Raw genomic sequence first — 27,052 nt, 5'->3', positions numbered from 1 at the left:
CATGGAAGTTCGAGTCTGACTTGTGTTTTCCACTTCTTAGTGGTGTTAGTAGGATGCAATAATGGGGTGTAAATTTGTTTATGTGGGTTGGGCAACTAAAGTAAATGAGAAGAAATAAAATTCAAATAAAATTTTGCCTGGATTTAGCCATTTCATATGTACAAAACATTATAGTCATGATGCAAAATAGTTTACTCAAATACAAATATGTCACTTTGTTTTAAAAAGAAGTGGGGAGTTAAATACAAAATAATGACTTGTTGGTCTAGAGGTAAAGGTTTGCTTTGAGTGTGAGGATGTGAATCCCATGTAATGTAATAATGTTCAATGAAAATAAAAGTGCAGCTGTGTGCATTTAAAAACAGCAGACTACAGAAGACAGCTGTGCAGGAGGAAGCATCACAGCTATATGTATAGAAGGAGCTGTCACTGATTACAACCCCAAAGCATTAAAAACCTCAGATAGCAGTGCCATCATTTCCACTTATTGTATCAGTAAAGAAATAAAAAGGTTTTAAAACAATCAAACAGACTGCCTGCATCCTTTTGAATGAAAAGACACATACGCAATGCTGACTGAAGGTTCTTGACCACACCTCTTATATACGCAACACTTAATAAGCCAATAATCAATTAAAACAAAATATAAAGGCTGAACTATGGAAAAACTTAACTATAATAACTTAATAAAAAAAAATTCTATAGATGTGCTTTCTCTACAATCACTAAATGCATTTTTAAACATTATTTATTATTTTAAAAAAAGCATTATATAAAAGCATTAACCATTAGTTGTTTTCAAGAGAGAGTGAGCAGAGTGCTTTATGTGGGATTATGTGAGAACTTGATAGAAAGGGACAGGCAGAGAGGGATGAAGTATGTATTCCTGAGCGAGAATGTCTCCATTTGCATGTGTTTGGTTGATCTTGCATTTCAGAGGAGTTGGACAGGACTGAACACTAAATGAGAGTAGGAACAGATGGAGGTTCAGATGGAGAGAGTGACCAGGCATGTACACTCCTTTCTACCTGCGGTCCTCCAGTTCCATCTCTCCTGTTACAACCCAGGATAGTGACAGTTTGAGGAGCTTTTTGACTGCAGGACTTGTGAAAAAATTGTCCCTTAATTGAGAGATCTTTGTCATTTGACATAGAAAATACAGTAAAGCCTTTACAGATGTTTGAACCATTAATTCATACATTTTTAAAACTAAACAGACAAAGAAAAAAAAAACATTTAAACATTAAGAGAGTATTCATAAACATTATAATTATTATTATCATTATTATACACATATTAATTTAGCCATTTTCACCTCAACCATCAATTTTGTGTAACAATTTAGTGTACTAAGAGCGTGCTTGAGAATAAATGTGAAACATGAGTGGTGGGTGAAGAAAATAAAGAAAAACCAAACTAAACTGTAAGCTTTGCGAGCAAAATATATTTATGGTGGCCTTTTCACATTTCTGTGTTTGGAATGTGGAAGTAAACTATTGTAGGATAAACTCCTATAGCAGTGAATGGGAAACCACATGAAATATTATCTTTGGGTTCCCATTTGCTCCAGCTGCAATAGAAAGAATCCACTATTGTTGGACCAAAAGAAGAAAAAATATGGAGAGATTGATTATAACAGTCAGAAAAGAGAAGTTTGCTAGATTTACACTACTAGATAAGGGGTAAACACATTATTAAATCACAGTCCTGTGTAAAGGTTCCATTGTTATTTCCAAAATAGCTGTTAATGTATCAAATTATGCAAATGAAGTGTGAAAATACTATTTAATGTGTCTATTTAGAATGCTTCAAATACAATATAAAAATATGACAAAAGCCTTTCAAAGACAAAGTAATCTGCCTTTTATTCTATACATTTAAATAAAAAAATTATTTCCATCTGTCAATCAAACATAATTCATAATTTGTAATGTGGTGAAAATTACATTGCGGTGGAAACATTTTAGAACAATTACAGACTTCTCCTGTGATTTATGTATATGTATTTACTTGTGTATAATATGTAAAAGCAAAAATAATTGAAAAAAATCCACATGGCCAAAACTGCCCATAATTGAAAAACACCCTTTTCAGAGTCATCTGAGCTCTGTCAATCCTTCAATTCTGTAATTTCCCATCCTTCTGTGCCTGTCTCAATGCTGTTTTCTAGCATGTTTCATCATTTGAGACCTCTATGGACCTCTGTCAGTTGCAGAGAGCCTCACTTCCATCCAGATTGGATGTGATATGTGTGCTGTCTGGCAGTGCGGGTGTCATACTCTCCCACAGTGTGACTGAACCGCACTGTTTGAGGAGGCAATGAGGGTCTTTCTGAACCACTGGCCATCCCACTCTTTTCATTATCCTCTCCCCTGGTGTGAGACCACTCCACTGGAGATGAGGGGGGGCTCGTTTGTCAACTTGTCATTATTTTGAGGCTGACTTCTTTGCGATGCAGGCCTCTGCAGGGAAGGGTAAAGTTTGGGGTAGCGGGAGTTCTAGCTCAGAGGAGGTGGGCACTTTCTTGTTGGTATAGACCAGTTTGCAGCCCATTTTCCTTTTGTACTCTGATATAATTCCAAGTGAAACAGAAGATTTGAGGGGAAAAAATGAAGGCAAGGATGTGATTTGATCTATTGGGAATTGATTGGTTTGTGAAAAGTGGGCGTTCAATACCACATTGGAACCAGACTTGAATGTGAATTTGCAGTAGATCGAGAATGTGGAGGATGAAGCTCCATCTTAAAGTGATAATTCTCCACGAAATTAAAATTCTGAAATCATAAATCATGTTGTAAACAAAATAAAGGAGAGTAAAAGATGGCAGAAGTTAAATTTTTGCAAGAACTATTTCTTTAACACCCATCTTAACAGCCCTTTTAGGTTACATCCAAAGCAATTTGTCTTTAGAGCAAATTATTCCACGGAGATGGCAAATTGCTTTTTTTCTGGATAATGTTAAATCGAAAATTAGATGAAGATGGAATTGTTGGAGCCATACATTTAGATATAAGGAAGTCCTTTGACTCAGTTGAAAAATAGTCAAAATCATACTTAGATGGAATGATCAAGAGAGTAAAGATTAATGGATAATTGTGTCCGGCCATTCATTGTGATTTTGGTGTACCCCAGGGATCCATTTTGAGACCTCTCTTGTTTATTTTATATATCAATGATTTACCCACTGTTGTAGTGATTGTGAAGTGCAGATGCATGCAGATGATACTTTGGTATAGTGTAAACTCACTGCTGGACCTGTTTTTCTTAATTACCACCTTTTATTTTGGTCAAGTCTTATGCATTATGATGCTCTGTTTCCCTGCAATGTAATCTGCGCTGTGATTTACTGACTAACTGTGCATTTCTTTGCCGATAATTTATTATACATTTAATTTATTTTTCCATGTTATTAATGTCATATTCTTCTTTGAAATGTATTTTGGGTATATCTTAAAACAACAAAAGAGAAAATATTTGAGAAGGTGCTTCCTTCAGTGTGAGAATATTACACTGATCACACTAGGAGATTATCATACTGATTAGTTTTATAATCCAATACAAAAATAAAATAATTGATTTTATTTGTTCATCAGTGGGGATTCGTTTGAATACTTTTCACCAGCTCATTATAGTTTGTGCGGTCTGTGCGGGAATTCCCGCATTATGAAGGCCAAACTTTAAATGCAATCCCACGCCAAATTCAGAACCTGTTATATAATACATAACATTATAACTTTATAACATAAATAGCTAGTATGTGCCTTACCTTGAAGTTTATAAAAATGATGATAATTCTCTTTAATTGCATGGTCCAGTTCTTAATGGCCAAACTGGCCCGACCAAATAATCAGTGAAGTACGAAGGAATTGATGTTGCTATAGTTAGCAGCCCCCTCTATTGGTCAAAATAAACAGCACATGGCAAGTTTTTTTCCAAAAACCATTAACCGGGGACAGCTCCAGTCAGACACAGACCACCAAAACCGGGACAGGGACACCTGGTCACCCTATCATAAGGTACCTTTGGATAACGGCATCAGCTAAGTGGCAAATTACTATAGATACAGTACACTCCATCATGAAGGCTCAGTTGTGGCAGTGCTAAAAGTAGCATTCATAATTTTTATAAAACTTAAATCAGTGTTTTAAATCAGTGTTTTGCAAGAGTTGAGACCCTTGCAACATGACTACAGGATCATTTCTAATGGCCTCATCCACTCGCAGACACACAGTCTTCTTCAGGGGTTGAAAGTACATCTCTTTACTGATTAGTATGCATGCTGTCATACTTGTGTTCTTGTCTTTGTCTTGTTTTCCGCTGTCTCGCTCGATCTGTCATGCTCTCTGGCTCGGCATTAATGTAACAACAACAACGGATGCTGCAACGAGACAGGCACAGAAATTACAGGAAGAGTGTGTGTCTTTGTTTGTGTGAAGGAGAGGGCAGCCTAATTGGTGCTAGCCGGCAGCTAGCCCATCATCTCCACAGCTCCCTCACAAGTGAGTAATGTCTCTGTACTGGTTCCATGCCAGATGTTGTCCTCTGGCTTAGCAGCCGGTCTTTGCACAGATGTGTCCAGCCTCCATTATGCAGCAAAAATGATATAGGCATGTACACACTGGGCTCAACAATAAGGATGGCCCGCTGGCCTGGAGCCAATGTGAGAGAATTTAAGGCCAGTTGACAGAACTTTAATTTGCCCTACTGGGCCAGTGCTGCATTGTCACAGTATCTTATATGTGTTTATGCCTTGCAAATTTAAACATTTGTTTTTCTGTGATGTATTGGACATTGTTTGTGAGGATTCTACTGATTTGAACTTAAAAGTACTGCTTTTACTGTACTGTTTATCATAGATGAGGTTTTAATATGAAAGAATGACGTGTAAAATTCTTGGACACATCACTAAGAATGGGATGAAATTACAATCCAAAAGTGTTGGGAAGAGACTAAGTATCAACACTACAAAATTTCTGTTGCCTCATTGTTTTTCATTGTATACGTTGTCTCGTTTTCATGGAAAATACGGCACTGACTTAATTATTAATTATATCATCACAGTTATACATTTAAAAATATATAGTCTCCTTAAGTGTCATCAATGTAGCTACATTTTTAATAGCTTGTAATGTAGCTAACTACTTTTGCTAAACATCTGCCTTTGCTATACATTGCTAAAAATAAAATGTGTCAGTTATTGTTGTCGAACCAGTGAAAATATTGGCAGGCAAGTAAAAATGTTAAAATCCGTACTTTTCAGCACTGACAGTACTGAGTTCCTCCTTGGACCCATTTGGGCATTTTTTTTCCCTGTCTCTGCTCAGTCTATTTTTTTAACCAAACTCTAATACTCAGCAATTATGTGGTTCTAAGTGTCTGTGTGTCTCCCCTGTGCTCTCTGTCTGGCTGAATGAGCAGCTGTTGAGATTATACCAGTCGCTCTGAGACCGCAATCTTTCATAGCAAATGAGATGTCTTGAGATCCTGCCCACTAAATTGAATTTCTCAATAAAATAATTGTGATACGAATAAACAGATTAAAGCAACGGCCGGTGGTAAACTGAGCTTCAGAAGCCCCTCAGCAGGAATACATTATGTAGTGTCTTCATAAATTCAGCTGCACAATAAAATGAACAAATAAATCAAGATATGTAATGACTTTTTTGCATTTCTCTTCTGGTTAGAATGAGCAGTGTTGATCAACAGCACTGTTGTGAAATCCCCGTGTCTGGCTGTAAAACATTTTAGTAACCAGTCAATCAACTGTCCTCATCAACCCTGGGCTTTATGATCAGCCATAGTGCTGCTGTCACTGCCCAATGCTCTCAGTTTTTAATCTCTCTCTCTCTCTCTCTCTCTCTCTCTCTCTCTCTCTCTCTCTCTCTCTCTCTCTCTCTCTCTCTCAGATGCCACCATCCTCAGTTATGATGGCAGTAAGTTCATGAAGATACAGTTGCCAGTAGTGATGCACACAGAGGCCGAGGACGTGTCGCTACGGTTCCGTTCTCAGCGTGCCTACGGTGTTCTCATGGCAACCACCTCCCGTAACTCTGCTGACACACTGAGACTGGAGCTGGATGGAGGGCGTGTCCGACTCACTATCAATCTAGGTACAATAGCCAATTAGAATGCTCACTTTAATAGTTAATAGCACTACACATGAAACTTAAAGTATATATGACAAAACATAGCATGGCATTTTTACAAATAAAGTTGGTGCTATGCATGCAGTATTTTTTGCAACATTGTTGACTTAATAATTATTTGATTAAGTTTATCTGTCTATTATCTAAGTTATTAGATTTTACTCTGCAAGATTAATTTTTATGAATATCTCCTTCTGCAACTACAATTAATGAGGTGAAAGACATTTTTCACTCATGCATACACGTTTACTTAGCTATAGGAAAATACCATTGATTTTCTTTTTATTATTATTATTATTTTAGACTTTAAAAAAAAAATTGTTTACTTTATTTATAAATCAATTTGACATTTGAGGACATCCTTGGATGTCCCCAAGAAGGTTTTGTCAGATGTAACTAACTTCCCCAGTGTGTAGCTAAGTAAAGCTACACACACACACACACACACACACACACACACACACACACACACACACACACACACACACACACACAAAGAGACATTAAAACTTTCTTGCTGTCTTTGTGCATTGAGAAAAACGATGTAGAACCTTCAAAGGCCAGAGTCTGCGGCCAAGCGCTCACTCCCAGATGAGCATGCTGTAGACTTCCTTTCCAGAGAGTGCACACTCCCTGCCCTGTTCTGATATATACTAGTACTACACTAGTCTAAATTGCAGTCTTCTCCTGCACACTTTCAAATACTTTTCAGGACAATGAACACACATTGGTCCATTCAGTACATCAACATTGCATACTTCACTTCACAACCCAAACACGCTTTCGTACTTAAATAATATGTAGTAGTCTTGCTCCACACAGCACCACCACTGCTGTTCATGAGTTCAACTTTAGTTCTCATGAAGTATATGTGAACATCAGTAGTTTGGCTGGTTGCATTCTGTACTCCCACATTATGTCACATATTTCTCTGGCAAAACTGATGCTAAAACATTGCTCTGAATGGCATTCTGCATAAATGTGCATCAGAACCAAATATTACAACATTAATATGTACAGTATCTCCAAAAAAGTATTTGGACACTTTTGGACACTTTAGTCACATTTACAATTGTGTGATTTTCATTGCATTAAAAAACAAAATATCAAACTAATTGACATCTGCAAACAAATGATGCTAGGCTTTTTCTTAAGCCTTGCCTTTTCTGCCATTTCTTCCATCAGATTAACCATCTGATCCCAAGTTCAGATTTATCCTATGGATGGTATGTAGTCAGTTTTGGTCAAGTTCAAACAGGTACCCTAGCTGAGTAACCAGAGGTACATTACCTATGGGCATGCTCCACTAATGTTTGACAACCAGTGTTGTCTTAATTTTGAACAAAATTGTTTTACATATATATAATTTTGACTCGTCCCTACTTTTATTTAAAAAAAAATGTGATGCTTATAATTTTATAAAAGCACTCATTAATTCTTATCTTAAAATTTTTATTGTTTGAGCTTTTAAAAGTTTGAATTTTTAAAAGTTAAAATCTTTTATTTATTTTTTTAATATATATTTTGGTCATTTAAGGGTTTACTGCGTTACATCGTCATGGCAACAACTTTGTCAAATTAGATATAACTTAACCCAAAAAAAGTAATAAGTGATTTAACTGTATCACACTTAAATCATGTCAACATGCATTTTGTTTACATCTTGTGGCTATAATTTTGGAACATTAAGTATGTTACTCTTTACAGATTGGCCCCATTGACTTCCATTGTAGTGAGTGCTTCATTGTAATCACAATTTTAGCTTTTGTTTATTTTTTAAAGGAGGGACAATTTAAAATTATTTTGGTAGCATTATGTATATTGATTGAGCTTAACTTCTATTAACTGTAATATTCCTTTAAGTCTCCAAATACTTTTTTTTGCCAAAACTCTGCCATCTAACATGTCCACTTACATATAATTTTTCTAAAACTCCCTAGAAACCAGCGGTCTCTGCAGACTTCAACCTACACATTTACACATGCACAAACAGACATGCAACCACACAAACACCAATCATTCCTTCTTGCCCTCAGGGTACTGCACTCCCTGTTAGGGTGGACACAGTTGCTCTCTGGCTGTTAGCGGCCACAATTTTCACTGTGGTTGACGACACGCGACGGCTCCAGCCTCATGGGAAAAATATAGAGCTGGATTTGTGTAATGCTCTGAATTCCTCTCGGCCTTACACTCCATCATAACACACAATCAAGCATGGGACAGTCCTGGCTGTGCATGAGAAATATCGATTCCCCATTCCAGAGGTACACGTTTCAACAGATAGTAAAGTGGAAAGGGCCGCCACCAAGGATTCAAGGGCTTATATTCATTATAGTAGCAACCTAGAACAGAACAAAGGCAGTGCAGTGCAGCTTGAAGTCTCAGAGGTAGTATACTTTTTAGTGTACTTAATACAGTTCACCTTGAGTTTTATATATATATATATATATATATATATATATATATGTTTAATTTTCAAGTCAAATTCAAATGGGAACTGGTTCAAAATAGCAGTTATAAATAAGTAGAATTTATTTAAAAGCAGGAGTTGCAGTAGTAGTGACGTTAATAACACTAGTGTCTGTTCACGGTCTTTTGGGACAGTACTGTGAGACATGTTCCCACGCAAACAAGACACACACACCTCATCCATTCTAGCTTTCCTCAAAGTTTCCCTGCGAGAGACCACCATACAACATGTTATTTCCATGTATATTCATGAGCATGGTGTTCTTCTCACATGGAAGCAGGAACAGTGAACCTCAAGTCAAGGACTGTGGGTTTTTGGAGTGCTTTTATCTACAAGAGCATTCTGAATTCAGCTCTGCTCCCAGGACGCTCAGGCTTAATGTGGACATGCTCTGGTGCTCTGCTGCGACGTGTCCATTAACACAAGATTTGCCTCTCCCTCTTCTCTGCCAGCCATTTTCTGTTTCCAAATTCTCATAGAACATAAGTTGTTCTTTAATTCATCTGTTTTGACTCATTAAAGGGAAACTGGTTTTAAAAATTTGCATATCAGAGCATCAGAAGTGCCAATGGCATGGACAGTCTGTATCACTGGCACATTTTCTCTCTCCTTTCTGCTTCCTGTGTCATTTTGAAATTAATCAATTACCTCTGAATATTCAGTAGTTCTGAGACTCATATGGAACTGGGTACAATCACATTTCAATACATGCCAAATTTGCCTAATTCAAAACATATTAAGGGACAGTGAATGCATGAATATTCATGAGCACAGGAAGTCAGTCTGTGTTCACTCCACCTGGGCTTCATTATCTACATGCAGGAGGCAAAAAAGAAAGTGTTAAGATCTGGTCAGTGAAACAGCCCCTCTCCTGTCCACTCAGTTTGCGTGTCGTCCCCAGTTTGTGGGCGATGTGTTGTAATGGATGTCTGCAGTCATAACCTTGAAGGCTGAATTTACATCTTGTCTGTTCTCCCCCATCTAGACTGTATCAGGATTAACTGTACTACCAGTAAGTGACTCTTCCCCTCTCTTCTCTCTTCCTCTCTCTATCTCTCCTCTCTGCCTCTATGATACTGAATAAAAGCACCCTGTATATGTGTACTGCTCATTTGTGTGTGTGTGTGTGTGTGTGTGTGTGTGTGTGTGTGTGTGTGTGTGTGTGTGTGTGTGTGTGTGTGTGTGTGTGTGTGTGAAAGTGTGTAAGAGAGAGAGAGACAGTGTGTGTTTGGAAGTGTAAAACATAGCAGTTATGAGGGCTCTGTGTTGTGGCCAGCAGGGCTTTGAGTGGTGTGCGAGTGGACTGTCAGGTACGGCTAGTTTTCGGCTGTAGGCTACAGGAGCCTTCGGTCTCCCTGGCAGCCATTTTCTAGGAATGTGAGAAATGGAGCTACAATGAGAGGAGAGGCGATTAAGTTTCTCACTCACAGATCACACTCCAGCTCACACCGTTTCCAATAACCCTCGCCCAGATCATTTCCTCAGAGAGTCTCTCCTTAAATCCCTCCTCAGCCTGGAGCTTTCTAGCCAATGACTCTCGCTTTTCTTCTCCTTTTATCGTCTCTTTGTTCCTTCATGGATACTGCAAGAAGAGTGTAGGATGAAAGTTTTTGTTTTTCAATGGGAAGAGCAAAAAGTTTCATCCTCATTAATTAGTCTATAATTATGTTCATCGGACCCAATGTTGTTTCAACCCAATGTTATTTTAATTCTTCTTTGAAACACAGAGATCCTGCTTGGAATGCCCGTGCTTCTCTTTACCATGCAACCGAAGTGGATAATGTTTTTGAATTCCAAGCTCCAAAAAATCCACAAAACTATGTCTAGTCAGTCCAACTGGTCCTAAATGACATAGCCATCTAGTGTATTCATTTTTAAAGTGTAGTATCATCCAAAATGGAACACTAGCGTTTTTACCACAGGGAGTATTTTAGAGCATTAGCCAACCTTAGTTTAACACTTGTATCTCAAAAAATTGACATGTGCACACAGCGTAGGGTGATGGTAAAGCATTCAACTAACATTTGCAATATGCTGTCTTTACTGAAGTTTCACTAGTTGCCAACATTAATTCTAATAGTTTTGTTAGGCCAGCATTGCGGCAAGATAAATTCACCCCTTCCACTACAAAGGGCGAGCCGCAACCATCAAGTTCATTAGGTGTCCAACATTACACACATCAGGTTCTTGTACACTTCTTTTCATTGCATTTTCAGTGTGAACATACTACTTGTACTACTTAAACTGCAAAATGACAAGAAATAGGGTAAACGTGTGTGATTTGGAACGTACTTCATGTATTTTTAAGCAAAGTGATAAAGATAAAAGGATTGCTAATGATCAAAAATCACTTGCCCTTGTGTTAAATTCTAAATTGGCACCTTTGGACGCTCTGCTCTAGGTTTGACATCATTGATGCCAATTGCCATATTTCCTTATGTGTCACACAACAAATAGCATCACAAACATGAAAGATTTTGAGAGCAAAGACGGGAATCTGCCAAATTTTTCTTGTGAGTCACAGAAGAAAGAAAATATACAGAGTTGGAATGGCTGAACTATCCCTTTAGAAGAAGGAGAAGAAGGGATATGATGAGAAAGCTATGTGTTCTCCATCACTGGGCTTCTCCAATATATTTTTCTCTCCCTTTTCTTTCAATTTCAGAGCTACAGACTCTCCTGGCATAGATTTTCGAAAAGCCTCTGGGTAATTAATGGCAGTCTCAAAAGCCTCTTTCAAAAGAGTCTTTGTTTTTATGTTTGCTTGTTTCCTTCACGTGTTTTTTTGAGAGACTTATAGGGTGTAATGTCCCCAAACTGCCAATGCTCAAACATAATCAAAGAATGAATGCAATGATTAGCTTCCTCACTGTAAGACTATTATGACTCTGCATCCAAATTTGGCCTTCAAACAGTGTATGCTTTTCAGTGTTGCATAGTAACAGTGAATTGGTTTATTCACAGAAGTTGGCAAGCCAGAGTTTCTCATCCAATCAAAAGGTTCCAGAGATTTCAAGGATTTTAACCTTTCATCCAAAAATTTTATAAAATGCTTTGTCTTATGGTTTTACTCATTACATTTTGTTTCTCCACCCGTACAGGTGTTTTTAAAAGATGTGGGGTTAGTCACATCCTTTACTCTACTCTCTCTGCATGGGAGCAGAACACTCTCTCACACACAGTAGCCTTCTAAATAGGCCAGCGATAAATAAGGCTAAACCTAAATTCAGTGGTTTGCATAAAGAAAGCACAGGAATACATAGGAACTTTAAATATAATTCAAAACTCAAATTGTATCTCTGGACAGGTGGTACCTGGTACACATACAGTACATTTAATATACAGTTTGTACCATTTAAATTTAATATACTGTTACAACCACTATAAATTCCTGTGGTATGTTAACAAAGGTTGCATCATTGCTTTAAAAAAAAAAAACTGCTAGACATAGTGCAAAGCAATTGAACAGCATATGTGTTTATGTGCTTGAACTCCCTCACACATTCAAAACACTCAAGATGCTTTGTTTTGAACTATATTCATTAGTGAATTCATTAGTGGAGAAAAAAAGATAATACTTGCCATGGTTTGCCTAAAATGTAAGTTACCTGATATAGACTTTATTAACTGAATATCTATAGTATTAACTGTGATTACCTGCAGTCGTGCTGATATTTAGTACAACAGCAAGTTTTGGTCCACTGTGCTGCATGTTGCATATTAAGCATGTTTACATGCACGATCTTACACCATTTATTCTAAATAAGCAGACAACATTTAAGGTCTGATGTAACGGTTTTCCTTTATTGGGTACAGCCATAAATGGTTTAAACATAATCCCGTCAGCACACCTACATTTTTGCCCATAACCATGATTTATCTCTGCATGTAAACACCTTTACCGCCATTCTGTCAGGTTATTCAATGTGCCCAAGTGTTGTGTGAATGCCTGTTTACATTTGGACATCAGAAAAAAATCGAATGATTTAGAAATTTGAAGTCTAATGAAGATGTTGATTTTGAGTAGTTATCAGCATATTGGTGTGCATGTGAATGCACTTTAAATAGCATCATAAAAACACTGTGCTTATGGCATACTGAAAATACAGTATGAAAATATAAACTCTGAAAATATAGTAAGATGCAGCGCAACAGTGAAATATCCATCTGACGCATGTGTTCAAAAAATGATGAAAATAAGAAATAGCAAGTGGGAAGTCTTTTTAATGCATTCAAAACACCCTTTCCCTGAATCAAGAGATTCATGTGAATTCAAAACAACCTCCTCTATAAATTGCAGCAGCATTTACTGAAGCGGCTATGTTCATAAATATGCAGTGGCGATGCTCCTGTTTCATTTGTGATGCAAATAGAATAGAGGACAGGGTGAGAAGCGATGGGGAGAGCGCTATCCCTATGAGCCTGAGAGAGCCACACTCATTGTGTGTTTGAGCATCTAAGCGTACCGTTTGTTTGTCTGTATTTACTGATATTTACACTGTGTGGCTGACTGTATAAGTTTCAGCCTCTTGTCGCACATTGTGGGCTTGGCCTTTGAGAACAAATATTAAAAGGCCATTTACTGAGGTCCCTGTTCAGGTCCCACAATCTCAGCCCTAACCTGGCCTAATTTCTGAGCAGTATAGCAGATGGTCACATAATCATGCCTCCCTCTGTTCCATCACAGCCCCAGTATCCCAGTTTGTCGCAGCGATGCTCAGATCTGGGCAGGATAGCTGACTTTGTTCGTGTACCACTGGGCATCAGACCCAAAACCTTTTATCCCCCATGATTGGCTCTTTAAATGATTTGTTGCTTCCTGATGAAGCCCCAATTTGTCTCCCAAATTGAGCTATCCAGAGTCCTGAGGGTTCGATGGAATGCTCTGTCTGTAATATGAGTCTTCTCAATAACTCAGCAGGCTGCACAGCATAGCCATCAGTTGTTTGCCAAATGCATTCAGAGAGGAAAATGTTATTGTTCAGAGGTTGCTCTTTCATAGTAAAGTAGACTTAAAGGAATATTCCAGGTTCAATACAAGTTAGGCTAAATCGACAGCATTTGTGGCATAATGTTAATTACCACAAAAAATTAATTACGACTTGTTCTTTTTTTAATAAAAAATTGAGGTTACAGTGAGGCACTTACAATGTAATGTGGCCAATATTTGGAGGGTATAAAGACAGAAATGTGCACGTTTTTATAAAGCACCTACATTAATTATTCTGTTAAAACTCATGTATTATTTGAGCTGTTGTTTAAATCATAATTAGTACAGTCAATCTAGGGTTTGTCGACATCACATCGTCATGGTAACAAAGTTGCAAAATTGGCTATAACCTTACACAGAAAAGGTTAGTTTGTGATGTTATCACACTAAAATCATGCTTACATGCATAATGTTTATGTCTTGTTACTATACTTTTGAATAAGTGAGTATTATAACATTCAAAAATGTTGGCCCCCAGTGCCTTACTGTAACCCTTTTGAGAGGCAAGTCAAAATACATTTTTGTGGTAATCAATTTTTTGCCACAAATGCTGTCGATTGAGCTTAACTTGTATTGAACCTGGAATATTCCTTTAATGTCTGAGTTCTCAGATGTGATTAATTAAGATATCGACTTTGTTTCCAATGTTTCTCCTACACCCAAAGGAGAAATAAACAGTATATAGAGTAATGGTATAGAGCTATAAAATTGGTTGGATGGGAAAAAAAGTTAGTTTATATGGTAATCTTTTACTTTAAAGCTGCACTACGTTAACTTTGTGACATCTGTGGTTGAAACTTAAAATTGCAAACATTTGCAGAAGAATAAAGTCATTTTTCGGCACTGCTTTTCTGATGGATGAATCTCCCAATTTAAGCTTACCTGGATATCGCCTGTGTGTGATCATGACTGGAGTCATAATGTGCCATTTTCATGTTGATATTATGTTAAACATTTGAAACTGAAATATTACTTGTTTTGGTGAAGATAAACAACACTCTTATTTTCATATTTAAATGAATTTTACACTTAAATCTCTTTTCTGACACTACGCTTTTAGCACTTTTAAATAGAGAACAGGGGACACTCCTCAATCACTACCAGTATATTTTAAAATAATTTTTCAAGTGTTTTCTCTACTATTATATTCACATTTACATTTGTGCATTTGGCAGATGCTTTTATCCAAAGCGACATGCAGTGCACATATTACAGGGACAATCCCCCCGGAGTTAAATGCCTTGCTCAAGGGCACAATGGTGGTGGCCGTGGGGATCGAACCAGCGACCTTCAGATTTAGCCCACTATGCCACCACCACTCCATTCTATGGAGAATGTTAGAATTGTACTACAGTTTTCAATTTAAGAGGTTAAACTCATGATATGGCTGATATGAGCTCAATAGAAGACTTTATTATCTTTACACTATATTGTCCAGCATCAGATCCTACAGTAGCATGTCTATGCAATGCACACAATAACACTGTGAACCAAAAACATAAAATGATGATTCAATAATGATGGGGATAAAATATACTTTTTTAAACATAAAAATGACATTCTTAAATATGCAATATAACAATTACAAGAAGTCAATTGCAGAAGTCATCCACATTAAACATGTCACAGTAATTTCACCAGACAATGTAAATGCATCGCTATCGGTTAACACACGAGTAATGTTTGATTCATAAAAGCATGACATGCAACAGAAGCTTCAACAAACCTACCAGAAAACATATCCAAGCATTACAGCAAGTAAACAACTTCACCAAACAGATAACAGATAAACATCCATCTAGGCTGTCCTGAACTGTGTGAGTGTTACTGAACTGAGCTGTACAGTGTAGTTAGTTTCTCCAGCTAGAACATGAGACAGCCATTACTTCATTCTTGTGATCGGACATGACGTAATGATGCAAGGATGAACGTCATAAGCCAGCGATTTCATAACTAATCGAACCAGACAGCTCAAAATACAAATATTGTATATACTGACCGAATGAATCGGTGTAAGGACATTGTTTTTAACACAGATTTTTTTACCAAAGGATCGTACATAGTGCAGCTTTAAAAACCAGCATTTGGGATCTTGACTAATCTTAGTACAGGGTAAGACATTTTGAGACCTCTGCTAAAACTCTAGATGAGGCACATTTGAGCCTACTGGGTTGTTTTCCTTAGGAGAAACATCTTAGAAGCAATAGTCTCCATGTCTTTCATTTAATCTAATTGCTTTCTAGATGAAAATAAACAATTGAGATACTAAGAAGATCTCATTTGGGATTTTTCTTTTGTGTTGGTTTTGTGTTTCAACCCTAAGTGCCTGCTACCTAATTCTGGTTACATTAAGTTAGAAGAACACATCCCCTACACCTATTCCTTGGAGAAACACTATAGCGGGGAGAATGGTTGAATGTAGATATAAACCCATAGGCCCAAGCCATCAGCCACTCACCTCCATAAACCACAGCCTTGCTGATTGCACTGGGTGTTTTAGTACAGAAGTAGCAAAACAGCTTTGGCTTGCTGATGTGTGAAACCCAATGTTGCTGGGAGCTGTCAGGATTCTCCATATCATCCTCACAGTTGGGCATCTACCCACACAGCTAGGAACTTTGAGAGATAATTATACACTACTACATATGAAGAGAGAGGAAGTTGTCATGTGGGAACCTAAAAGGAGTGAATGGCCCAGTGAAAACCACAGGAACCAATTCCAACTCTCAAAACCCCCAATAGTCAAAGCGAGTGCAGAAATTTCAGATGGGTACCTCGTCACCTGCCGATAGAGTGGCTACAAGGCCTCCATGTAAAAAACACATCAGAAATTGAAAAGATTTGCGCTGTCATCCCCTGCCAAGATTGACCCTTTTAACATGACACACAGAAACACTGGGTTTCTTGTTTACTTTTTTGTCTAAGCAAATTGACTTAGATTATCTTTTTCAGAACTGTTATTTGAGTTTATTTTGGATCTTCCCCCTTCACTTTGAAAATGAAACATCGGTAACGATTTACAATATGGTTAGCATAAACTAAAGGTACTTTAGCAAATTTCTAATTTGCTAATTGCAAACTTTTAAACAAAGAAATAGGAATGATAGAATATAGTTTTTGAAAAATGTGCTTAATTATGGACACTCACTTAACATCAGTCTTTAGTCATATTAGTCTTAAATAAATTATGCTTTATTCTACATATGGGGCTGGGTGAACATTCCTGAGTGCTGCCATGTTGAGATCACATGACTAGCAAAATATTGCTAATTTTATCTCAATGATCCACTGTAAATTGATGTGGAATTATTTCACTCACGGGATAAATTAATCATGACTAACTATGAATAATGCATTTTTACAGCGACATTGTTACCTGAGAACTTTTGTTTTTGCGTGATGCTGCATTTACGCCACTAGATTTCAGTGCAACGTAAACACAAATATTACTGCATGAACTATTAATCATGGTTAATGTTCATGTCTGTATATACTAAAGCATTATTTCACAATAAAACAAGAATAATAAAATGAACTAACAACGAAAAAAAGTGTATAAAGAAGATTACTAAGATGTAACCCTTCATAATAAGCTGCCATTCGTTAACATTAGTCAATGCATTAGGTACCATGAAAAAACAATGAACACTGTTTTTACAGCATTCATTAATCTTAGTTAATCTTAGTTAATTAAAATACAATTGTTCATTGTTAGTTCATGTTACTACAAATGGAACCACTTGGTAAAGTTTTACCACTAAGATTACTTATAAATTCTCCATTGTTAGTTTATGATATCTAATGCATTAATATTTAGAACATTAGTAAATTGTCACCGAAATCTCATTCTCTATTTGGTTAATTTGTGCATCAGAAACAGGACGTGAGAGGCAGCCATTTTGTTTTTTCTAGCATACGTGCATGTACATGTTTTTTAAATCAGTTCAACCTTCAAAATAAATGTGCTTTTATGGTAATATCTGTCGCATTCTATTTTCTTTCATGACAAGAGTTATTTTACACCAAGGACAAAGCTTCCAATTGTCTGAGTCTATGACAAAAAGATTTTGGTATTTTGAGCAAAAGGAGATGTTTTATTTAAGCTCCCGTGGAGAAACAGAAGCTGAGGCTTTACATGTTTGAACAGCCTGCTATCGTGCAGTCTTATCCATCTGTTTTTGTATCCTCATTAATTATCTGTGTCAGCCATAGCTACTCCTGTCAATTGTGTATGTGTGTGTGTGTGTGTGTGTGTGTTTATTAGCGTTGTTCTTCTTCTGACACGGCGAACATGCCGTTGCCAATTAGGGACTCTGCCTCCCCCTAGGGTGACAGTGTGTTCAACTAAGAGTGCTGTCACATCAGCTCATGGGTTGTTAATGTGGTCTGAGTGTCAGCAGGATGAAAGATGTATATTTAGAATCTAGTGGGGTCACTCTACGCTCTCGGCTAAACCAGGCTATAGGTTGAGAGCGGCAGTTTTGCTGGTTAGAGGTTTGCACTTCAGGGGTCCATATTTTCACCTTTGGCTCTGTGACATTTACAGTCACACCATTGAAATGGTTTGGCTGTTCAGATTTTGATGACCTTTAAATTAATTTATATAAACCCTGCTTTATGCGACAGAATGAATTTTGAGGTTGTGGTTTGATGTTTGATGTTGTGATTATCACGGCGTGATGTGAAATAGAATGTTTTAACCTGCTCTGCTCTGTTTATAAAAAGAAAGGTAACTTCCTGTGCGGGTTCAGCTCCCATGTCCTGTTGAAATGACTTTACTGATGAAAGCTGGGGTCTCAGAGACCTATTGATGTATGTGTAATAATAAAGACACTTTTAAAATGTTTTTAATGTTATAAACATTTTATAAAACATTTGTTGTTGTTGTTTCCCCAGAAATGTGACTGATATCCATTCTAGTAACATTGTTTAGGTTTGGGGTCATTTTGACCCAGGCATAAACACATTGAAAAAAATATATAAAAACAATTGTTATATTTATGTAATAGGCTACATTAAAATAAACAACAAAAGTATATATATCTACAGTCTGTGCAACAGGCTTGTGAAAATCCTGTCTCATTGCATTATTTAATGTTTCATATCTGGGGTCACTGAGACCCCAAACATAATTCATGTAACATTTTAGTTATTATTTATTTATTTTTATGGTGGACAATTAAAGTTATCAGTTTGACATTTTATTCATAAACAGTTCTCATAAGATTAGAAATATCCATGAAGTATCAATCTAGATGCTATTAAATGGCCCTGGGGTCTTTAAGACCACAAACAGAACATGATGGTTAAATATATGAAGCAAAACCCATTTTCAATCTTTTTAGTTCCCACTTTTACAGATTACTCATGAGCATTTACTGACTAATCAGTCCCAAAAGTGCTCTTCCATCCTAAATAAGAATACAGTCCTCTCTCAAAATGGCTGCCTGTACCTGCTTAACACTGTATCTTTCTCAGCTCGATGAGCTAGAAATGAGTGTATCTGATCTCTCCTGGCCGAGACTGTTTGTGTGTAGGGTATGTGTGTGCGTGTCTGAACTGCATTCTCCTGCTAGCCCTGTCCTGTCAGACTGCCCTAGCCAGCCCCTGCCCACCTCTGTCTTATTTAACTCTGCCCTCTCTCTCCACCCTGGGAGATGAGAATTAAAGTGACCGGACACACACAACCATCTGCCCCACTTCCATGGCAACGAGCTGCCTTCCCAGACAGAGGGAGAGGCTTTTGTCTTTGCTGCTTTTTAGTTTGTCTGAACACAACTCTCTAATAAAGGCATAGCAGACCTAAACCTTTGGCTGTCACTCCAGTCCAGCTGTCCAATCACACACTGTCACCTTTTCACATATATCCTTTGCAGTAATGGTCAGAGGCTTAAAAACACACATGCCATCTCTTGTGTATTGCCTGAGGCTTAATGGTACTGGATTCATAGTAATTGAGAGTAGGGAGGGATAGAAAATCGATCAGGAGCCTGGCAGTTTTTTAATGGCAACTCTTTTTGTCTGTTATCAAGTGAGATGGGCTGCTGCAGGGGCCCCTGACAATGATGCCCTCTTAGCAGCAGACTGACTGATTAGGAGAGACAACGACGTGTAAAAGAAAGACAGAATCTGAAAATCACAAAGCCTGCAGCCTCCTCTTCATGCTCTCTGATCATTTGGTGGAAGCTCGATAGGAGCCCAGAGGTTTTGGGACCTCCGTCAAACTCACAACCCATGTGCACGGGATAAGGGGGGAGGCTCTACAGGCGAGAAATTGCTTTCTCGAATAGAAATTACAGTCTGTAGGTTTTTGGATATGCTTCCTAAGCCACTCAGGAATTGTAAGGACGTGTGACGCATATGCAGCGGAACATCACCTCACTTAAACCAATGCTGGCTGGTTGGTTCCCTTAGGGAAGGTTGCCAGACAAAATTGTTGCATTGCTCCATCTAGTGACAGAAGCAGGATAGATCTTTTCCCTGTACTTTACAACAGCTAACATGCAGGGGGCTATTGAGAGAAATTTGGGGGAGATAATAAATTGTTTACGCTTAGCATTTTGTATTATTGTGTGTGTGTGTGTGTGTGTGTGTGTGTGTGAGCGTGTATTTATCACTTTGTGGGGACCAAATGTCCCCATAAGGATAGTAAAACCCGAAATTTTTGACCTTGTGGGGACATTTTGTGGGTCCCCATGAGGAAAACAGCTTATAAATCATACTAAATGATGTTTTTTGAAAATGTAAAAATGCAGAAAGTTTTCTGTGAGGGTTAGGTTTAGGGGTAGGGTTAGGTTTAGGGGATAGAATATAAAGTTTGTACAGTATAAAAACCATTATGTCTATGGAAAGTCCCCATAAAACATGGAAACACAACATGTGTGTGTGTGTGTGTGTGTGTGTGTGTGTGTGTGTGTGTGTGTGTGTGTGTGTGTGTGTGTGTGTGTGCCCTCAGCCAGTTAAGACGTGACCTGAAGGGAAAAAGTACTATTTAAAACTAAGCAAGACCAAGGGGAGGAATGTGCATTTAATAAACTAAGACAGCCAGTGATATCACGGTCCATTTTCAATGTATGGAAAAGATTAGCTTTTTGCTCTTTGTGTTTAAAATGTAAATCCTTTTGTGTTCCATGGGAGTTTCAAGCAACATGAGGGTGGATAGATATAGACAGAGTTTTCTGTTTAAAGGTGCACTCACTAACTTTATGCTTAAGTCATCTTGGACTTACAGTGACATCTAGTGGATGGAATGCAGCATCATTAAAAATAAATAGTTTTCAATTGCACTAGAAATACACTATTCAAAATCAGGCATGATTCATTTAATGCTAGAGTGAAAAACAACAATAAGGCTACTAAGATTAGCAAGTAGTATTCAGCTGGTCATGTGATTCTAAAATGGTAGCCGCCCATGAGGGCGCCCCTGCCCCATGTAAAATAAAACAGGTTACTGATATGAGTCCTCATCTCATGTGATTGGTCATGATTTTGACATATGTTTTAAAATTACAATTAATTTCTTTAGGAGTTAAACTTTTTAATTTGAAAGAAATTACTGATTGCACCTTTAATTGATCTGTAGAAGGTGTAACTTTCATAGACATATGAAAGGGTGATTTCAGCCACTTTTACCAACAAACATTGTTCAAAATTATCTTTTTATTACCAAAGATACACTTCTTTTTAAGTTGAGTGTGAATGGGCATGACACTTTCACATTCCATTATTCAGATTGGTTGGGATTAAAGATGCAGGATTCATGACAGGACCGTTGACTGACGCAGGGACTGTAAATGGTTTTAGCGTGACCGCAAGATATGAAGGAAGAGCAAAATGTGTGAATGTGATGTGTGACAGAATAATTGAGTGAGCTCATCATTGTTTCCTCCGCTCTTTCTCTATTAAACCCTCTTTTTTCTTTATCTCTACATGCCTCTCAGTCACCCCTTTTTTAGTTTATCCTCTTCAACCCTGCCTATCTTCTCTCTCTCTCTCTCTCTCTCTCTCTCTCTCTCTCTCTCTCTCTCTCTCTCTCTCTCTCTCTCTCTCTTCCTCTCTCTCTCTGTCCTCTGTGTTAACCGCTGTGTGGGACATGTTATAGGTAAAGGTCCAGAGACCATATTTGCGGGCCAGAACTTGAATGACAACGAATGGCACACAGTTCGTGTCATCAGGAGAGGCAAAAGTTTGAAGCTAATGGTGGATGACCTGCAGCCCTCTGAAGGTACAGCATGTGATCTCACTTTATCCACCACCCAAATGTTAGAAATATAGAATAAAGAATGAAATGAAATAGGCAGTTTACTACAATTTAATGCAATGATTTGTGGTTCTTTGCTGGTATTGCTGGCATGTATTCAACATTTTTAAATAGACTTGCTATATTTTTTAAAGCTGATACATTTGGAGGCCGAACCTCAGAGGGAATACATTATACTTGCATAACCTTACTGATTTTAGAGTGAGAGAACTTAATTATGGGAAGCTTTAAAAGAGCTTTTTTTTTTAAATATTTAGGGATTTCTTCCCTCTCACTGGATCTAGTAAAGATCAAGTTGCCATTTTATTCTACATATTCTCCGAAATGCTTCCGAAATGGAAGAGGAACTCAGGCTTTAGAATTTGTTAGTTTATAATGTTTATAAAAATCTTATTTTCTGCATAAAATGTGAGTCAGACAAATTCTGTCAATACTGGCTGTGTCCGAAACTTGAAAACTGCTGCCTTCGTGGGAAAATTACTGCAGAAGGAAGGCACCAAATTATGTACGAATTCAATATTTGTTTAACATGTCTACTAAGATGTCTTCATCTGGTATTTTAAAGCAGCACAGATGTATCCTTGCTGTCTATAATTTTGTACAAACCAGTTCATACAAAAATGTGAGATGGAGCAGTTGAATTTTTTCAGCATTTAATTCCATTGCTCAATTTAGTCTAGATAATCAGACTCAAAACCATGGTACATGGAAACTAGTTTCCTTAGGAGGAATGCCTTCATACAAAAAAGCTGCACGTTAAGTCATTGACTTTCTGGATAGCTTTCAGTTTCGGGCACAGCCACTGACACAGTTACACATGATAGCACCCTAAACTTCCTGTATTAAATGTGTCTTTGATTATCCACCCTGGTAAGGTCAAATCACGGGGGACCATACGCAGCTGGAGTTCCACAATGTGGAAACAGGCATCGTCACAGAGAAGCGTTACATGCCTGCCGTGCCCTCCAACTTCATTGGACACCTGCAAGGCCTGTCCTTCAATGGCATGTCCTACATTGACCTGTGCAAGAACGGGGATATCGACTACTGTGAATTGAACGCCATGATTGGCTATAGGAGCATTGTGGCAGACCCCGTGACCTTCAAGTCTCGCTCTAGCTATGTCACCCTGCCTACTCTTCAGGCCTACTACTCCATGCACCTGTTTTTCCAGTTTAAAACCACCTCACCAGATGGTCTCGTCCTTTACAATCGAGGAGACGGCAATGACTTTATAGTGGTGGAGCTGGTTAAAGGGTGAGCCCCATGAACTTTTTATGTGTCACAGTTATATTTGAATGTATATAATAAGTATAGTAAACATTGTATGTGCTTGGACGATAATGAAAACATGTTGATGTCCTCCAATAATTGTCATCATAACTTTGTCCATGCAGATATCTTCATTATGTGTCAGATCTGGGGAATGGAGCTCACCTGATCAAAGGAAACTCCAACACACCTCTAAATGACAACCATTGGCACAATGTGATGATCTCACGAGATACAAACAACCTCCACACTGTCAAAATAGACACCAAAATCACCACACAGACCACCATGGGAGCCAAGAACCTGGATCTGAAAGGTACATGTGATGTTCTCTGTGTGAGAATGATTTCTCTGTATGATCTTGACTCAGGGTTGGGTAAAATTCAGAATTTAAGAACTGGCTCTCTTTTTTGGAATTGGAATTGGAATGGGAAGAGGAACTTACTAAATTGCAATTCAAAGAAGTTAAACAGTCACAGTATCAAAAGTGTGAAACAGTGTGAAAAGGTTTGTATTATTAAACACTTCATTTACCAGTCCCTCCAAGAATTTGCAATCTTAAGATTGAAAGAATTTCTGCAAAATTAACCAGTCTACACATTATAAGTGGTAGCTTGCAATTTTGTATAATTTCCAAAATTGTCCTGCAAAAATGGTGAATCTGAGGTAACTCTAAATTGACAGCAGCAAAACAACTGGTCAAAAAGACAAATCCAACTGTACAGCCGCTATTGTATCATCTCCACAGAGTAAGCAGAGTTGCAATTAAACAAATGTTGAAGTGAAACTAAAGCGTTTTGTTTTTACTATCAAAAGCCTTTTTAAAACTTTGAAATGCTGCGTGTACATCACAGCTAGAGTTTAATCTTCACACGCTCTTGAAGAGCTGCTCCAAATGGTCCAAATTGCAGGTTGGTTATGACCTTTTTGTGTTCAAATAATGCACTGTTGTGCTGGAAAATTAGACAGCATTCATGAAACTTGTTCATGATTGGCATTTCTATATTTGTTTAAAAAAATCCCTTATATGCATAGTACTGTACAATGTGGTTAGAATTTCACATGCTAAACAATCACAGTTCTTTCAGATAACCGCAGTTAAAACAAATGATTGTGATGAGGTGATGTAAATATTGCGACACGCCTCATTTGTGTTTTTAGTTTACAGTTGTAGGTCTACTATTTTAACCTTAACCAAGTTTACTTGTCTGAGGCAGAACATTTTAATATAAAAATAATGAATGGTCTTCTACTCATATTAGCCAGATCTCGGGTTTTTCACATTTTAAATGTTTTGTATTTTTTGTGTGTATTTGTTATTTATTTCATGCTAGCTGCATATTCAATTGTTATTCACTAATATAATTACAGGCAATTGCACTTATACTGTCACTGACACAAAATACAAAAGTATACTATGATTGTTTCTATCTCAGTCATGATTATTTCTTTCAATCTTATTGCATTTTAATTGGGCTTCATCAAATTTGAGGAGAATTGTTTTGTTGTTTTATGCTGTTTGCTACCGTAGTTCAAATTCAATTCAAATTTTAAACCTGAATTGGAATTTATCAGGCATTTTAAATTCCCTTCTGAATAGTGCACAACGTTGGTTTGAATTGGAAATTTAAATAAACTGCACCCAAGAGAAGTATTCCCTATTGTGTTTTATTATTATTTACCATTAAAACATCTTTAATTTATTCCAGTTGGTGTATATTTGTTGTCTTACTGTACCTTTGTGCCAGGTTTTATTCAACTATTTGTTTTTTTGCAATGAACTATGGAACCAGCAGAGGGTAATGGTGTTCCTTTTCGTGGCCCTTTACATAACATGCTCCCCGGACAGTTGAATGTTTGTCAGACCATAATATATCCTGTCTCTACAGGTGACCTGTATGTGGGAGGTGTGGCCAAAGAAATGTACAAGGACTTGCCAAAACTGGTGCATTCTAAAGAGGGCTTCCAGGGCTGCTTGGCATCTGTGGATCTGAACGGACGTTTGCCAGACCTGCTGTCAGACGCACTGTCCAATGCTGGCCAGGTGGAGAGAGGATGTGAAGGTGAGGAAAACGGTATGAATAAGATGGGAAGACACCGGGTCGGCTTACAATCGCTCTGCACCCTTGTCTCATCTCATGCACTCATGTTCATTGTTTTTTTTCTTCCTGTTCTATTCACTCTCTGCTTTTGCTGTTGTTGTTTTTTCTCCATGCTGGGCCATTATTTTACCTGTTTAAAGGTCCTGTGCTCTTTTCCTCTCTTGGAAAGTTTTAACATAGCAAAGCAAGTATTTAATATCACCTATGTGACTGTTGATGGTATTGGCATGACTGAGAAGGCAGGCTAGTGGCAAAACATTTTTAATTAAACTACATTAAATTAAATGAATAAAGATTAAATGAATGAACTAAAATCTTGCTGTCAATTTTGAAAGGCAATTTATATATTTAGAGGGAAATTTCAGGAAATTCAAATTTTTTTTAATTAATTGTGTTGACTACAAAATCATGAGTTAATTTATTTCGTTCTATCGATAGCCCTAATATTAATAATTATTGTGATGATTATTGATAATATTAATATTATTTCAAATGTATAGTTTTATTTTCTTTGTGTTGTTTTCTCTAACTTATCTTCATACAAAAAAAGCCATAAAATAATTTAGTAATGAAACTGCTATATGTTATCTAAATAGCATGCACACTTAAAAAAATTATTACGCTAATTAAGTGGAGTGCAGTGATCAAAGCAGCAGTACTGGTGCCATCTAAGTCGAAATACTGTTAGAGAGGTTGATAGTAGACCAGAAGAGGACATGAGGAATATTATTTGGCAGCTTTATTATCCACTAGAAGAAAGACTGAATAAAGTTGTAAAACTGCATGGTACATCACTTTGCAGTCAAGGAATCAACTCAAAACAGCACACTAAAACCACAATAAACATAAAAATGGACATGTAAAAAAGCATGAATGCTTTAGACCGAATAGACTGAAATGATTAAATTATATTAAATGTAATAGGTCATGCAGCAGCTTTTGCTAATGCCTCCTACATACTACATGACTTTCAAAGACGTCGGATTGTGGTACCGTTCATATTACACAACTGTCTGTCTTGTCATGGAAGTCGTAGCGTTTTCAAATTACACGAGGAATCAGCGACAGGGGTGAAAACATCATAAAACATTTCACTATTGATGAATCCCCGACAGCTCTGATTGGATTCCAAATTATGTTTCACAACAGAGTACACGTGAGAAGTGATACGAGATACGAAAACAAATGCATGATCATATGTTATGCATTTCAGAATATGATGTGTATGTTTTTAATTGCCTAATGACATCATATATTTTATTGGTTTCAATATGAAAAAGTACCTCCTACTGAAAAATCTACCAATTTGCTTACCTGATTGTCCAAAAGAATTGTCAATTTCTCTCCAACACTCCTCTTTCTCCACCCGGTTGTGGTACAGTTCAGATGAAACATCAAATAGGCGTTGGTGCTCCTGCCAATGTTCCACAAATTTTTCCTCCATTTCTTCTGTCCAATGAGACTTTCTTGATACCGCAGCCATGCTAGTTGATGTTCTGTTGCAGGTACATCAGGACTCCTCCCACTGAAACTTCTCGTGCCTCGTTTCTTGCTCTCTCATTGGCTGTCGGTCAACGCTGCAGTTGGATTCAGTGCGCGATTTGGAATCGCAGACAGGTCCAGATATTTAACATGCTAGACATCTCACTGACATCGGTGATGCATCGGCGCTTCTCTCAGATCACATCTTTGATAATTCGTACATTGCATTCATCACTCACGGGAGCAAACTCTGATTTGCCTGTAATTTCTGGCTTTTGTCGGCAATCTTCACAAAACTGTCGGCGAGTGAAAATCAGGCCTAAAATCGTG

The 27,052-nt window shown here is 37.5% G+C and overlaps 1 protein-coding gene across 6 annotated transcripts in view; it reads left to right on the top strand.

Moving 5' to 3' along the window:
• The window catches only part of LOC127633287 (neurexin-1a), a 223,629-nt gene that overhangs the window by 106,451 nt on the left and 90,126 nt on the right, over positions 1-27,052 (top strand). For 4 of the 6 annotated variants that reach the window (XM_052112288.1, XM_052112289.1, XM_052112286.1 and 1 more), the window contains 6 exons: positions 5,907-6,110; positions 9,602-9,628; positions 21,708-21,830; positions 22,742-23,123; positions 23,264-23,454; positions 25,028-25,213. In XM_052112288.1, the coding sequence (XP_051968248.1) occupies positions 5,907-6,110; positions 9,602-9,628; positions 21,708-21,830; positions 22,742-23,123; positions 23,264-23,454; positions 25,028-25,213 (1,113 nt within the window). The remainder of the gene's footprint in view (positions 1-5,906; positions 6,111-9,601; positions 9,629-21,707; positions 21,831-22,741; positions 23,124-23,263; positions 23,455-25,027; positions 25,214-27,052) is intronic. The other 2 variants (XM_052112290.1, XM_052112287.1) reach the window with 1 other exon arrangement.

The sequence above is a fragment of the Xyrauchen texanus genome, chromosome 40, assembly GCF_025860055.1.
Source record: "Xyrauchen texanus isolate HMW12.3.18 chromosome 40, RBS_HiC_50CHRs, whole genome shotgun sequence".
Taxonomy (NCBI): domain Eukaryota; kingdom Metazoa; phylum Chordata; class Actinopteri; order Cypriniformes; family Catostomidae; genus Xyrauchen; species Xyrauchen texanus.
This window is presented reverse-complemented; position numbering and strand designations above follow the sequence as displayed.